At 40.2% G+C, this 16,050-nt stretch overlaps 1 protein-coding gene across 2 annotated transcripts in view; it reads right to left on the bottom strand.

Annotated features, from left to right (window-relative positions):
* PDE3B (phosphodiesterase 3B) overlaps positions 1 to 16,050 on the bottom strand; it is a 153,763-nt gene that overhangs the window by 14,244 nt on the left and 123,469 nt on the right. For both annotated transcript variants that reach the window (XM_059708983.1, XM_059708982.1), the window contains 3 exons: positions 15,834 to 15,945; positions 14,298 to 14,411; positions 10,613 to 10,812 (listed from right to left, as the gene is read on the bottom strand). In XM_059708983.1, the coding sequence (XP_059564966.1) occupies positions 10,613 to 10,812; positions 14,298 to 14,411; positions 15,834 to 15,945 (426 nt within the window). The remainder of the gene's footprint in view (positions 1 to 10,612; positions 10,813 to 14,297; positions 14,412 to 15,833; positions 15,946 to 16,050) is intronic.

Below are 16,050 nucleotides of genomic sequence, written 5' to 3'. Positions count from 1 at the left end.
TAACAAATGCCCATGTAACCAATGGTGCTGTCAAAAATACAACATTGCTGACTCCTTGGAGCTTCATTTGTACACCTTTCTTATCACCACCTTCTTCCTCCCCACAAAGATATGCATCCCTAAATAATATATTCAGTAGTTTAGTTTTGCCTATTTTTAGACATTACATACAAGGAATCAACTTTGGGAATTGCTTTTTTGTAAAATTTTAAGGTGTAATTAGCATACAACATTACATTAGTCTCAGATGTACAACATTTAATATCAGTATATATTGAGAAATGATCACCAGAATCAGTCTAGTAAATATCAGTCACCATACATAGATATATAATTGTTTTTCTTGTGATGAGAACTTTTAAAATATTCTTAGAACTTTCAAATATGCAAAACAATATTATTAAATACTAGGGGCCCGTGCATGAATTTGTACACCTGGAAAGGAACTGTGGGCCGCAAGGCTGCAGTGGGCACAGAGGTGGATCTCGGCCCATCCTCCACGCCCCTGCCTGGCCCCTCCCGCTGCAGCCCCTGGTCCTGCCTCTGCCGCGCACACCCCTGATGTCATGGAGTGACTGGGGCTGGCACTGAGCCATCAGGTGCGAGTGGCAGCTGCCACCCCAATGGCTCCTCAGGAGCAGGGGGAAGTGGAGAGGCCCTCAGGGACGATTGGGGCCAGCTGATGGTGCCGAGCAATTGGGGCTGGTGATGGGCACCAGCAGTGGGTGAGGGCGGGGCTGGCACCGGCAGCAGGTGTGAGCGCTGGGTGGGACCGCGGTGTGCGGGAGCAAAGAAATTTCAGTAACCACCAGAGGCTTGCCCCAATCACAGTGACTGGCGGTGCCCTGCCATGGTCTGGTGTCCCCGCTCATCTGCTCCACCATCCTGCTGCCTGCCATGTTCTGCGTGTGCCCCTGGTGGTCAGGGTACGTCATAGCGACCGGTTGTTTGGTTGTTCTGCCGTTCAGTCTATTTGCATATTAGGGTTTTATATATATAGATACATAGGTAGGCGCCATGCTGTACATTACATCCCTAGAACTTACTTATACCTGGAAGTTGGTACCTTTTGACTCCATTCACTCATTACACCTTTTCATTGCTGTCTCCTTTGTGTGATTATATGGCACAGTACTATCCATCATGCTGCATCTGTTCATTTGGATTATTTTCAATTTATATCTATTATGAATGTATAATCTATCATATTATACTGCTATGAATAATCTTGTATATGTATCCTGGCACATGCATTTGTATAGGACATATGCACAGGAGTATATTTAGGGGATTGTACAAGTATGTAGCTCTTCAACTTTACCAGATAATGTCAAACTGTCTTATGTAGTATATGAAAGTGTCTTTGTTCCACACATCAGTACTTGATATTGTTAGACTTCTAAAGTTTTTTTAAATTGTTAGGTTTCTCATGTTGATTTTAATTAGCATTTCCCTGCTTACTAATGAAGCTGGGATGGTTATTGGTTGTTTGGATTTCCCATTTTGTTCGTGCTTGTTCAAGTTTTTTGTCCAATTTACAATTTAGTTGTCTTTTTCTTACTGACTTTTAGGAATTCTCTGTATATTCTGGTTTCTATTCTATTGTTGGTTGTGTTGCTTGTACTTTTAAAAAAATTCTCTATATATTCTGATTTCAAATCTTATGTTGGTTGTGTTGCATATTCTTTTTTCCCCACTCTGTGTCTAGCCTTTTTAACATTCTTAATAGTGTGTTTATGGATGTTCTTAAATTAAATGTAGTGGAATTTATCGATAAGTTTCTTTTATGGTTAGTGTTTTTCTTTCCTGTTTAAGGAATCCTTGCCTTCTGGGATTTTGATTGTTGGTGGCACTGAATTTTTAAATAGACAATTCTTCTTAAATTGATTTATCTTGAAATATTGATGTAATCTGTGACCATGGACTATCTCTTCATTCATTTTTTAGTGTATATAAGTTTTATATTTTCCTGACAAAATCTTGCATATTTTTGTTATTTATTTCTAGGTACTTCATATTTTTAGATGCTATTAATAATAAAGGCTATCTTTTAAAAAAGCATTTAATTTTCTAATTATCAGAAGCTGGTATTTAAAAGTATAATTATATTTGCCCTGGCCAGTGTTTTTCAGTGGTTAGAGTGTCAGCCATGGCACTGAAGGGTTGCAGGTTTGGTTCCTGGTCAAGGGCATGTACCTGGGTTGCAAGTTTGATCCCTGGCCCCAACCAGGGCACTCAGGGCTCCTGCAGGAGGCAACCAATCAACATGTCTGTTTCACATTGATGTTTCTCTCTGCCTCTCTCCCCACCATCCCTCCCTCTATTCCACTCTCTCTAAAAATCAATGGAAAAATATCCTCGGCTGAGGATTAATAAATAAACAAATAATAAAAGTATAATTATTTTTATATATTGAACCTTATGCCTAGCAATCTTGCTAAAATTTCTTTTTACTAATTTATTTGAAGATTTAAAATTTTTTCAACTTGCACAATCATTATCTAAGATTGATAAGTTTTGTTTCTTTTTTTTTCCAGTCCGTTTCTTTTACTTCTTTTTCTTGCCTTACTATACTGTGGTTAGAATCTATAGTATTATCTTGAATTGTCAACATACTTGTCTTATTATTAATATCAAAGAGAAAATATTCAGAGATTCACTACTAAGCATATGCTACTTTGCTTAAGGTTGTTTTTTTTTAATGACACCCTTCACTGGATTGAGAAAGTTCTCTTTTATTCCCACTTTGCTAAGAGTTTTTATTAGGAGTCAATGTTGAGTTTTAGAAAATGTTTTTTCTATAGTCATTGAGGTGAAATAATTTATAACTTTAACCTGTTATGGTGAGAATTTCATTGATTCGTTTTTGTTAAATCTCTTGCAGTCTATGATAAATGCAACTTGTTCATGGTTATCCTTTCTAAATATTACTAGGTTAGGTTTGATAAAATTTTTATTTAAGGTTTTTACATATGTGTTTGAGTGAGACTGCCCTGTGATTTTTCTTTTTTGTATTATCTTTGTCAGATTTTAATATCAAAGTTTGTATATTGGTAAGCCAACTGTTTTTTCATTATTGCCCCACTAACAAGACTTCTTAAATAATTTTTCCTAATCATTCCCATGAAAATTTAATACTACAGAAGTAATGTATTTGTCTATGTACTATAGGCATATTTTATGTGCTTTGAACATAAAAAGAGTAAGATTTTTTAGCCCCCTCCCCCTTCACCAACCAATTTTAATAAGCATAGTAATTATGAAAAGAACTTACACAGCTAGTGCTAAAGGCTAGGGATAAAACTAAAAACTCATCCCTGTTTTCATAGAGCTTCCTGTGTAATGGGAAAGAAAATCAGATGAAAATAGAATATAATCTTGGTTAAAGTACATATTCTAAGAGTTTAATTAGTTTTATGTATTATTTGTGAAAATTAGCTACAGTCTATATTTAAGCATCAATACTTAACAGCTTTTGATGATTTTTTACACTGTTTGATTTTATGTAAGCAATGATATGATTTAAACTTTGTAATATAAAGGCTGAAAATAATCTAAAGGCTCATCAATAGTCAAAGGGATAAAGATGTGTGTATAAGTTAGACAATAAAATACTATCTGGTCATAAGAAAGAAATCCTGCCACTGAATGACATGAATGGATCTTGAGAGCATTATGCCAAGTGAGGTAAGTCAGAGAAAGAAAAATAGTGTATGATATCCCTTATATGTGGAGTCTAAATAAGCTGAACTCACAGAAATGGAAAGTAGAAGGGTTGGTTGCCAGGAACAGGATGGGAGGAAACTGGGGAGATGTTGGTTAAAGGATATACTTTTCAATGACTCTGGTTTTGCTCAGTCATTGATATGAAAGACCAAACAAACAAAGAGTCTGAGAAACCTAAACTTATGTCCCCTTTTGAAACACACACACACACACACAAGGAAACATTTAAAAATCTTTAGGTCAGAGTCGTAAGATTGAAGAGGTAGTAGTTATGAAAAGTGAAAAGTCTTGGATTAAGAAAGATTGTTTCATAAAAAAAAATAATATTCCTGTCTTTAAAAAAATCCAAGAGGTAGTAAATAAGTCAGGTGTTATAGAAAACAAACAGTTTTGATGAACAGCTGCCAACTTGGGATTCCTCTACCCTGAAGTTTGGGGCTTGTTCTAAAATTTCTAGTAATCCTATATTTTCTAAGGTCCTTTTCTCAGTTATCACCTTTGTTTTGCTAAAACACATTTTTAGGTAACTTTCTGAGGATGGATGGGACATGGTTTTTAAATTTTTTGCATATCTTAGATTCTCTATTTTGCACTTAAAGCTCTGCTGTGGCTCAGCTGGAATTAGAAATCTAACTTAAAAATAATCCCTCTATGCCAGCACTCCCTAGCTCTTCCAAGTTTTACATTTCCTTGCACTTACATCATAATCATCTCCTCTTTGTCTCTCACACACAATTTATTGTTTTTCTTGCTTTAGTAGAACATAAGTTCCATGGGGGCAGAATTTTTTGGTTCTATTTTGTTCAATAATAATGCCTAGAATAGTGCCTCAACCATAGTATACACCCAGTATTCCTCCGCATCAATGAGGAAATGAATTCCCTTGGAATTTTAAAGACTTTATTCCAGAACCATCTGTCATCCATTGTTGCTAAAATATAATGCCAGTTGGATTTTTTGTTCTTTTACAAGTGTGTTGTTTTCATCCACTCAGAAGTAATAATAAAAAGTCTCGGTTCTGAAATTTTACCATGACATACCACGGGTAGGTTTGGGGGATTTTCTTCCCCCACCCCCAACTGATGAACACCTCAACCCAAAGACTCAACTATTTCAGAAACTTCCAATAGTCTGATCTTGACCTAGTCCCCTATGCCTTCTTTTTTCCTTCTGTATACTTTCCATGTCTTTATCATTTTAGTCTGTATTCTAGGAGAGATGGTCTGACTTTACTTCAAATGCTTATATTGATTTTTTTTTTTTAAATTTTGCAGTATCTTTAGCTTCTAAGAGCACTGTTTTGTTTTGTTTTGTTTTCCATAGTTTCTTATTGCGGATGCAGTCTTTTTCAAATTCTCTGAGAACTTTAAAAAAACATTCAGTGCTTTTCTATTCCCTAGATCAGCAGTTCTCAAACTGTAGGTCGCAACCCCTTTGGCGGTCGAACGACCCTTTCACAGGGGTCGCCTAAGACCATCCTGCATATCAGATATTTACATTACGATTCATAACAGTAGCAACGAAAATAATTTTATGGTTGGGTCACAACATGAGGAACTGTATTTAAAGGGCCAGAAGGTTGAGAACCACTGCCCTAGATTATCCTGTATTCACTTAATTTTGTTCACTTTAGCCTTTTTTTTTTTTTCCCTAGCTACCGATTAATGTTTGGAAATCCTTGGTTTTCTGTTGATATAAGAAAATGAATTCTAGATTGCAAGCGTTGACTTTCTTCTGCACTATGTGTTTTATTGCTGAGTCTCTTCTTTAATTGGGAAGGATGTGAATGTGTTCAGGACTTGCTACCTAGCAGGTTTTGCTTTAGAATTACCAGACTGGGTGTCAGCTGTTCAGCTTCCAGAATGAGAAGGATTTACTCTGGAATACTAATACCCACACTAGTATTTCTCTCCTGGCAGTTTCCTTTAGTATCTAAGAGCTGACTTTTCTGCCTGGAGGTAAATGCAGGGCTGCAGCAGGTTTGCTTACAGGCACGTACACAAGTGCAAGCGAGCTTGTGTGTGCGCGCATGTGGGCAGGCACAAAGGCATCTGGACTTCCTCTAGAGTTCCACTTAGTCTGTAGCCCCAGCTAATATACTTTTATGTCTCAATATCGAGCCATCTGTTTTTCATTTTCTAAAAATAGTATACAATTCTTTAATCTACTGGTGGTAATACCCTCCCACATTGAGCTTCACCCCTTACTGTCATTTTAATCTGGAGGAAGGGGAGACAAATGCATATGGTTAGTCACCATCTTGATCTGTATTTTGACTGTATGAGGTTTACAAGTCCCAACTTGAAATTTTATTTCCTTTTACCCTAAATCTCATCAAAATATTAATACCTCAAGCACTAATCTCCTTCTTTTGCCAACTTTTCATTTGGAAATATCTGAGAAATCTCAGAATTTTAATACTGACATCCTCCCAGTTTAAACTTGACTATTTTACCTCTTTCATGGAAAAGATTCAAAGTAATCCTCCTGTCTTCCCAGCATACATTCTTTACCATGAGAATGAAGAGGAATACTTAATGGTGGTATTGTATACTGCTCTCACTTTTTTTTTTAAAATATATTTTATTGATTTTTAACAGAGAGGAAGGGAGAGAGATAGAGAGTTAGAAACATCGATGAGAGAGAAACATCGATCAGCCACCTCCTGCACATCTCCTACTGGGGGTGTGCCCGCAACCCAGGTACATGCCCTTGACCGGAATCGAACCAGGGACCTTTCAGTCCGCAGGCTGACGCTCTATCCACTGAGCCAAACCGGTTTCGGCCTGCTGTCATTTTTTATAAGACACTGGAGCAATGATATCTTTTACTAATTATGGCTTAATTAGACCCACTGAGCTTCCCAAGATGAGAGAACCTATTTTATTTACTTAATAAACACACTAAGCCTCAGGCTTTCACAAAAGAGTCCTTATCTCATAGGTGCTAGCTGAGGCAGGTGTCCTTCAACATTCAACAAATATTAACTGAACTAGAGGCCCGGTGCACGAAATTCGTGCACTGGGTCTGTGGGGGGGGGGGGGAGTGTCCCTCAGCCCAGCCTGCCCCCTCCCACATACTGGGAGCCCTCAGGCGTTGACCCCCATCACCCTCCAATCGCAGGATCGGCCCCTTGCCCAGGCCTGACGCCTCTGGCTGAGGCGTCCGGCCCGGGCAGTGGGGACCCGCAGCTGCAGCGGCCCCGCAATCATGGGCTTCGCTTTAGGCCCAGGCAAGGGACCCCTAGCTCCTGGGACTGCCAGCTTCGACCATGCCCAGCTCCCCTCGCTGGCTCCACCCCTACTTCCTGCTCTCACTGGCCAGGGCAGAAAAGGCACCTGATTCTCCGATCAGGGCTGGGGGGCAGGGCAAAGGCGGCCCCAGGGCCGCCTTTGCCCTGCCCCCCAGCTCTTTGCTCCTCCCTGGGTTTCCAATCACTGTCAGTGGCAGGGGGCTTCTTCCTGCTTTCCCTTTCGCCTCCCTGCATTGTGCCTACATATGCAAATTAACCGCCATCTTGTTGGCAGTTAACTGCCAATCTCAGTTGGCAGTTAATTTGCATATAGCCCTGATTAGCCAATGAAAAGGGTATTGTCGTACGCCAATTACCATTTTTCTCTTTTATTAGTGTAGATGTCTTTTGTGTGTGAGGTACGACTGGTCTAGGTATCTTCTCGCCTAATAATAGACAAAGATGCTAATTGACCGTACCTTCGCTACACTAACTAGCCAATCAGGAGAGTATGCAAATTAACCTAACAAAGATGGCAGTTAATTTGCATATGTAGGCTCCAAGCGGTGGAGCGAAGCCTGACGGCCCGGGGGCAGAGCAGCGACGGCTCCGGAGCAGCAGAGCAGCGAAGCCTCACGGCCCTGGGACAGGCTCCGACCGAAGCCCGGTCAGAGCGAAGGCCTGGGTCTCAGGTGCCAGAGGAAAACCGGTGCCACCAGCCAGGGGAAAGGAAGGCCTATTGCACGAATCTCTTCGTGCAACAGGCCTCTAGTCTATATAATAAAAGCCTAAGAGACCTCTTAGAACAACCGGTCGCTATGATGCACACTGGCCACCAGGGGTCAGTGCGCTTCCACAGGGGGAGCGCTGCTCAGCCAGAAGCTAGACTCACGGCTGGCAAGTGCAGTGGAGGTGGCGGGAGCCTCTCCGCCTCCATGGTAGCACTAAGGAGCAGTGAGCCAAACGTTAAGGAGCAGTGAATAGGCAGGTGATAAGGAGCAAGAGATCCTGGACTGTGACTGGGCGCTGGCTGAGCTGAGGGACACCCCCATCTTCCAGTGCACGAATTTTGTGCACCGGGCCTCTAGTTAGGGAATAAAAGAGATAAAAATCCCTGCCCTTATGGAATCTTAATATTCCACTGAGGGAACACATATCATAAATGAGCAGAATACAGAATATCTAAACGATCATTGCTATGGAAAAAATAAAGCAGGCAAGGAGCATAATGAGTGCCAGGAAGGAGTTTCTGAAATTTTAGATGGAAGGACATGACAAAATGAGTTCCATGGATATGTGGAGAAAGAGCACCCTGGGCAGGGAGGACAGAACAGGAATAGGCTCTGGGGGAGGGTACCTAGGTACAGGAGAAAACAGCAAGGAGGCCAGTGAGGCTAGCCCTGAAGGAGTACGAAAAAGGCAGACTTCATGGGGTTTAAATCAAGTAGTGCCTTCTGCGCTATCCTAGTTACTTACTAGGAATGTGGTGAATGTCATTGAAGGGTTTGGAACAGAAAGTGATGTAACTCAACGTAAACAGTCACTTTGGCTGCTGTGTGTGGAGAACAGACTGAGGGGGAGCAGGAAGTAAGCAAGGCTGTACCTTTTCGGTAGCTGAACTCTCTAATCTATTTCCGTTGCATTCCAGAGCTTCCCACTGCTTCATCTATTAGCAATTCTTTTTTTAAAAAAATATATTTTATTGATTTTTTACAGAGAGGAAGGGAGAGGGATAGAGAGTTAGAAACATCCATAAGAGAGAAACATCCATCAGCTGCCTCCTGCCCACTCCCTACTGGGGATGTGCCCGCAACCAAGGTACATGCCCTTGACCGGAATCGAACCTGGGACTCTTCAGTCCACAGGCCGACGCTCTAGCCACTGAGCCAAACTGGTCAGGGCTATTGGCAATTCTTAACAATGAGAAGTTAGGAACTAGAACAAGTTTTGAGTATAAACTTTATAAATTATAAGAGTTTTTTAAAAAAATTCTCTGCAAGTGAGAGAGGTAACTCTAGAATTCATTCATTTTTAATATCCTGAAGGAAAAGTAATAAACAACTCTGACTCACCTACACTCAAAGCTAATAAAAGCAGAGAGTGGAAAAGAACAGTGAGTCATTTCTTTCTACGTGATTATGTAGTTCAGGAGGCTCTCAAATACATAAAATGGAAGAAAACTTTCCATATGTTATCTCCTTTTACTCTTAACCATATCAGGTACATATTTTGAGGGTCAGAAAGATAAGGCTGATTTGCCTAAGGTCACAGAGCTAATAAATAATAACCAGAATCAAACACATGCCAGTAGATCCCAAGACCAGTACTTTTTTCTATTATGCCACTACTGCCCAAGTTTGACTCACAAGATTTGCAAAAATTATTAAGTATTGGGCTAGAGAGAATGGGCATTGATTTTTGCAGAATGGTACTGCAAATGAGGAAATATGTGCTCCTTAGTGGGCAATTTCTTTGAAAGAACAAATATTAGGTTGAAATTTTTTAATTAGTTACCTATGGAAATCATCAAGTCTCAATGGGGAAAATGAATCACATATCACTTTTAACATTCTCCACCCACTCATCTCTGAATCCTACTCTTATTGTGGCTAAAGAATATCCCCTCTGTTTTAAAGTGAGAATGTGTGAAAGGGATAAAAGTGAGAAAAGGAACACAGAGAATGGCTACAGAAGATGAAAGAATCAGAACTGAGGTTTAAATACAGAATGACAAAGTGTAAAAGATGAATTCACTCTCTGTAAGGCTCACACTTAGACAAAGAATATAAAGGAATCAGCTGCCCAAACAAACATGCACACTAAATTCTACTTAAAACCAAGTACTTGGTTCCAAGTCCCAATGCTTAAAACTATTACAATTAGAGTATCCATTTGTTGGGAATTCCTATCTGCTATGCAAATTTTGACTGTACAGGAATCGTGCACCTTCTCAGCTGTACTGGATACAAAAATGAGGTGGTACCAGAAGAATTTTTACACATATTAATATAGTCAGAGTTAAGAGATTTAGAGTCTGAGTATTAAGGCATGTGTTAGACCAGTGGTTCTCAACCTTGGCTGCACATTAGAATCACCTGGGAATCTTTTTAAAATCCTGATTTCTGGGTATCATCCTCCGGATATTCTGTTTCTTTGTTATGGGGTGGGGCCACAACATTAGTAACAAAGAAACAGAATTTCCGGAGGATGAGGCCCAGAAATCAGGATTTTAAAAAGATTCCCAGGTGATTCTAATGTGCAGCCAAGGTTGAGAACCACTGTTTTAGAGGAAAAGAAGACAACAACAAAAATAACAGTTGCTCATCATGATAGCTTCTAGCCATACAAAGGACCTTGCCAGAAGGAAGAGTGAGTCTTACATTTTGATCAAAGGCAAAAATACTGAAAACAAGAAGTGCAGAATTTCATAAAACAATGAGTCACGCTTTCATAAACATTTTCTTTTCTAATTGAAGGAGACTTTCCCCCCGAATTCTTTAGTACACGTCATGTCAATGTCATGTGTTAACATCCAATTCCATGTCGAGGTAATGGCCATATGATTAAACTGGAGAATGATATACAAAAGAATGCATAAAATGATTGTAAAATTCCAGAATCACTCTTTAAACTTTCCGAAAAAGTATTTCCTACCTGAGGGGCATTTGTAGCCACTAGAAATGCATTTGTCCGCCCTGGGTGGTCGTAATCATGCATGGCAGCTGCCACATACAAAGCCATCAATTCCAAGGCAGGAATGTTTGAAGACAGGCAGCCATAGCTCTCATCTGGGATTGAGCAGCTCCTCGAAGAAATGTAAGCAATCCGCCCAGGGTTAATTCTATCACCAGACTCTGAGGAACAAGCAGAAGCAGCATTAGACATATAACCTCCTCACAATGAGGCTAAGGAGGGGAATCCCCATAGGCAATATGATCATCTTATGTTTACTTACTATGAATTAGTTTCTATTTATAAACAAGGACTTAAAACAATAACAAGCCATCCTAACAAGTGTTAGGGGATCTCACTGTAGTTTTGATTTTTATTTCCCTAATAATTAATGATGCCAAGTATCTTTTTGTGTACCTGAAGCCATGTAGATGTCGTCTTTAGAAGAATGTCCAATTTTTAATCAGACTGTTTAACATTCAGAGCACTGGGCAGCGTTGCGGACCTTTGCGATGCTCTGTTTTAATTAAACAGTGGGATTCCCCTGGCCCGCACCAGTTCTAAGTTGGCTGCTAGGCGCTGTGCAGAACCGCGGCCCCAGGGCGGTTCTGGCGGGGGGGAGCCCTTCGCACGCCGGGAGGGGGACCCTCAATGCGACCCTGGGCTACTGGCGCCCGCCGAGCTCTCCAGGGGCGGCCGTGACGCCCACAGCATCTGGGGCGATCCAAGAGAAGGGCCTGGCTCGCGTAGAGAGTCACTGCCACTGGCCCCCAGGTGTCCGGGCCCCCATGGGCCCGCGGGGAACCTCCCCGCCCCACCGCAGCCACCAAGGTCTCGCCCCCCATCCTGCCCCTGAGCTGCACAGGCGGGGTCAGGGCGGTGGAGGCATAGGGCCGTGGGGACGGGTCTGGCACCCAGCCCCACTTCGTGCCCCAGCCCAACCGACCCAACTCTTAAGAGCCAATCCTTATCCCAAAGTTATGGATCCAGTTGGCCGACTTCCCTTACCTACATTTGTTCTAACACACCAGAGGCTGTTCACCTGGAGACCTGCTGCCATATAGGCATGTCCCCCATTTACACCCACTCCCCGGATTTTCAAGGCCCAGCAAGAGCTCACCAGGCTCCCCGGAACCTCGAAGCTTTCCAAGGCACGGGCCCCTCTCTTGGGGCGAACCCATTCCAGGGCACCCTGCCCTTCACAAAGAGAAGAGAATTCTTCCCGGGCTGCTCTGGGGAATGGGTGGCGTTACTGCACTGGACGCCTTGCAGCGCCCGTCTCTGCCACTCCAGATTCGGGGTTCTGAATCCAACTCCCTTTTGATCTGCTGAGGGCAACGGAGGCCCTCGCCCGTCCCTTCAGAATAGTGCTCGCCCATCTCTCAGGACCGACTGACCCATATTCGACTGCTGTTCACATGGAACCCTTCTCCACTTCGGCCTTCAAAGTTCTCGTTTGAATATTTGCTTCTACCACCAAGATGTGCACCTGCGGCAGCTCCACCCGGCTGCGCCCTAGGCTTCAAGGCTCCTGCTTATCTCCGCGTAGTGTGCGTGGGTGGGTGGACATCGGGAGTGGGAGGGGGGAGTGGGAGGAGGGAGTGGGGGGGGGGGTAGGAGACAAACCACCACCCCCATCCCGGCTCCTGTCCCCTTTTTCTCCCAGTGACTTGTCTTCTACAGATACTTGATTCCATAACACTGTATAAGGACTTATAACACTGCCAGTAAGAACTCTGAAGGAAGTGAGGTTCATGGAATAAATACTTAAATCACCATTAACAGGCTAGTGGTAGAAAAATGCTGTTAGGTACACTGCCATGAGGACTCAGAAAAACTGAGCAACATATTGGAAATTAGGAGATCATTGCTATATTGTTATACCAGAGAGCTCGTCCGAATAATGTGCTGCAGTTAATAGAGAACACAAAATTTGTAAAGATGATTTCCAAGCAAAGTGTTGAAAATATAGCCTAGTTTCTTACTGTTTATAGTAAAATGTGAGAGGAAAGAGATAACTGTTTAACCAAAAAGAATCAAAACTTGGTAATTTGGGAAATTCTCAACCTGTCCAGATTGTAAAAGAGACTAATAGTAGATGAACTATCACCTGAGTACATCATAGTCAAAGTGAAAAGGAACATGTTAGTTTTAAGGAAAAATAAGACTTTAGGCCAATTTGTCAACAGAAACTACTTAAGTCAGAAGATGGAGTCTTCAAATTCTTCTAAGACAAAATAAATACATCTACAAAAAAAGCTAAAGAAAGTGATCTCTCATGGAAGCACAGAACCACTGGAAGGAACAAAGAGCACTAGAAAAAGAGTAAAATATAAATGGCAGACAAATATGAACATAGGCAATTCCATCAAACAAATAATGGTGGTACTTTAGGCTCAAGTACCAAAGAATGTAAAGCAGTGGCTGTCTATCACATTTACACTGATTAGTCTGGTCACATTTCCCAGGCATTCCTTACTGAGCAAATTATGTCTGTGTGTGCATGTGTCTGTCTCTATATTATTGAAGTATTTCTCCCCTTTTCCTCCCCTCTTATTTTATTTATTGATTTTAGAGGGAAAGGGAGAGAGAGATAGAAATATCACTGAGAAACATCGATTGGTTATGTCCTGCATGCCCCCTACTGGGAGTCAAGATAAAAACCCAGCATGTGCCCTGACTAGAAATTGAACCTGTGAATTGAACTCTTGGTTCATGGGTCAATACTCAACCACTAGGTCACAAGGGCCCGGCTCTCTACTCTTTTTCTTTTCTTTCTTTCCTTTTTTTTTAGAGATCCAAAACATATTTCCACTCTTTTATAAGCTAGAATAAGAGAACCATGAATGTTATGATTCATTATATTTGCATAAATAATTATACTATGATGGGGAACAGAACTAACTTCTTTGGGAGCAAAATTTGAAAAAGTTTTGTAATTCATCATTTAAATACATATGTGAGGCTTTCAAATAATGGGAATATTATAAATTTTTATTTTCATGATACATCTAAAACAAAAAACCAAGAATTAAAAGAAAGCAAAGAAATGATTATCATCCTATATAAGTCTAATATGCTAAGTGTTCTACTGTTCATTTGACCAGTCACTATGACGTACACTGACCACCAGGAGGCAGACACTCTAACCAGTATGTTAACTTGCTGCTGGGGTTGGCCAATTGCGATTGGTCAAGACGGGCCAGACACGCCCTGGAGCCCTCCTGCAGTCTGATGTGCACCTGGAGGGGGGGGGGGGGGGTGTCCCTCAGCCTGGCCTGTGCCCTCTCGCAATCCAGGACCCTTCAGGGGATGTCAGAGAGCTGGTTTTGGCCTGATCCCTGCAGGCCAGGTCTAGGGACCCCACTGGTGCACGAATCTGTTAACAGGGCCTCTAGTAATATAATATTCAGGATAGTGGTTACCTCAGTGGCATATCAGCAGAATGGGACTTAGAAGAGACTTGATAGACCCAGCAGTACTGGATCTCAACCTAGCCCTTAAGATGGGTGGTAGGTTTCCTAATTTGCATGTCATTATTATACATAAAAATTAACATGGCCCTTTGTATCAAAGGTTACTTAATGAAAATTTTGAAAGGTAATGAAATGAGGTAGCTTAATTAATTAATTTATTAATTAAAAGGAAGATCTGTAGAAGGAAGTACCTGTTGCATTTCCTGTTCCATGATCTCTGTGGATCTGCTGTAAGCCAGGAACTGGCCTTGTTGTCAGATACCAAACTGCGTGTAGGACATCTGTGGCGTGTATACGATTGTGATCTAAAGTCACCAAAATGATTTTTAAAATGATTATTCTGTTACATTTACCATAAGACATTTTAAAAAGTATAATACTTTTTAGTTATTCCCGTATATAAAATATATGGCTTAAAATGATTTCCCACAATTATATTTTTGTTTAATCTTATTTTTTAAAACCTCTTGATGTGTTAAAAAGTTATTTTAAAAACTCACATTATGAAAACATAATTAAGGGGTCATAGAATAGGAAGGGTTAATTTAAAGACATAGAAAAATATATTTAAGGTTGTAGCTTTTAAAAAGATTTTGTAAACAGTGTTTGGATTATGGAGACCTATTTTTACACAGGGGTGCATAGAACAGTTAAAATTCTGGATACCTGAATATCCCTTGATCCACCCATAAAAAAGAATGATAAATATTTATTTCTCAGCTCTTCTATAAGGATTAAATGTTAAATGATATATGAACACATTCAAAACAGTGTCTGACACATAGCACATGGTCAAGAAAACGTTTGTTTACTGAAATACCACTGTGTGAGGTCTACAGGTTAAAACCCAGCTTAGCTATTTATAATTTTATAATCTTGGGAAAGATCCTTCTGAGTTTTTAACTTCTCACCTGTGAACAGCAGATAATACAATCTTTCCCAGGAAGATTAAATAAGATAACCTTTGTTAATCTAATGATTATAGTCATAGCTGACATTCAATTAAAAATCAACACTTCAACCAATATTTAATGCATACTTATGTAGAATTGGCAGCTGATACAATACTAACTGTCAAGGCTTCAGAGCATGATTCAATACACTAGGGGCTTATCATAAATATAATCATTTGTTATTGACCATTTACTATGTTCCATGAATTCTGATGTGTGCTTTATTTACATAGATTATCTTCACTACCTATGGAGTAAGTACTGTTATTCCCATTTACAAACTTGGAAACAAGTTTAGAAAAGTTAGATCCAGAAATACGTAATAGATTTGTTTCTTTTTCAAAAATATATTTTTTGTTGATATTACAGAGGCCTCCCATTTCCCCTCCCTTTCACCCCCTTCTCCCAGGCCATACCCACCCCTCCAGGTCTTCACCTACCCTATTGGCTGTGTCCATATTAGGCACTCAAATATTAACAAAGATGTATATCATGTAATAAGTGAAATCAGATTATAAATAGGTATTGATATTATGATTTACTTTATAAAGATAAACATATAAGAAAAAAGTCTTAAAGAATATATATCAAAATGTTAACAGTAGTCAGTTAACTTTAAATAGTAGGATACAGATTTTCTTTTTAAATTTCTATTTAAAACTTTTCCAAACATGTAATTTAAAAGTGTTTAGTGACTATCTGAAGGGAAAAATAATAAAGGGTTTAAAAACTACTATTATTTGAACTTAAATAATAAGACATGTTAATACTTACAAGGAATGTCTCGATAGCCATTTTCTAATGCACGAAAATAGTTCATGAATTGTAGAATGGGAATGTTAAATATTTCCAATAAACCAGTGTCTTGAAATAAGGTATACATAACCTAAATGTCAATTAAAATAAAGTTCACTTTAAAGTCAGAATTTCTATTTGTAGTTGAGTATATGTTTTTGTGATCTGCATTTAGGAATATTAACCATATATATAT

This window comes from Myotis daubentonii, chromosome 9, assembly GCF_963259705.1.
Source record: "Myotis daubentonii chromosome 9, mMyoDau2.1, whole genome shotgun sequence".
Taxonomy (NCBI): Eukaryota; Metazoa; Chordata; class Mammalia; order Chiroptera; family Vespertilionidae; genus Myotis; species Myotis daubentonii.
This window is presented reverse-complemented; position numbering and strand designations above follow the sequence as displayed.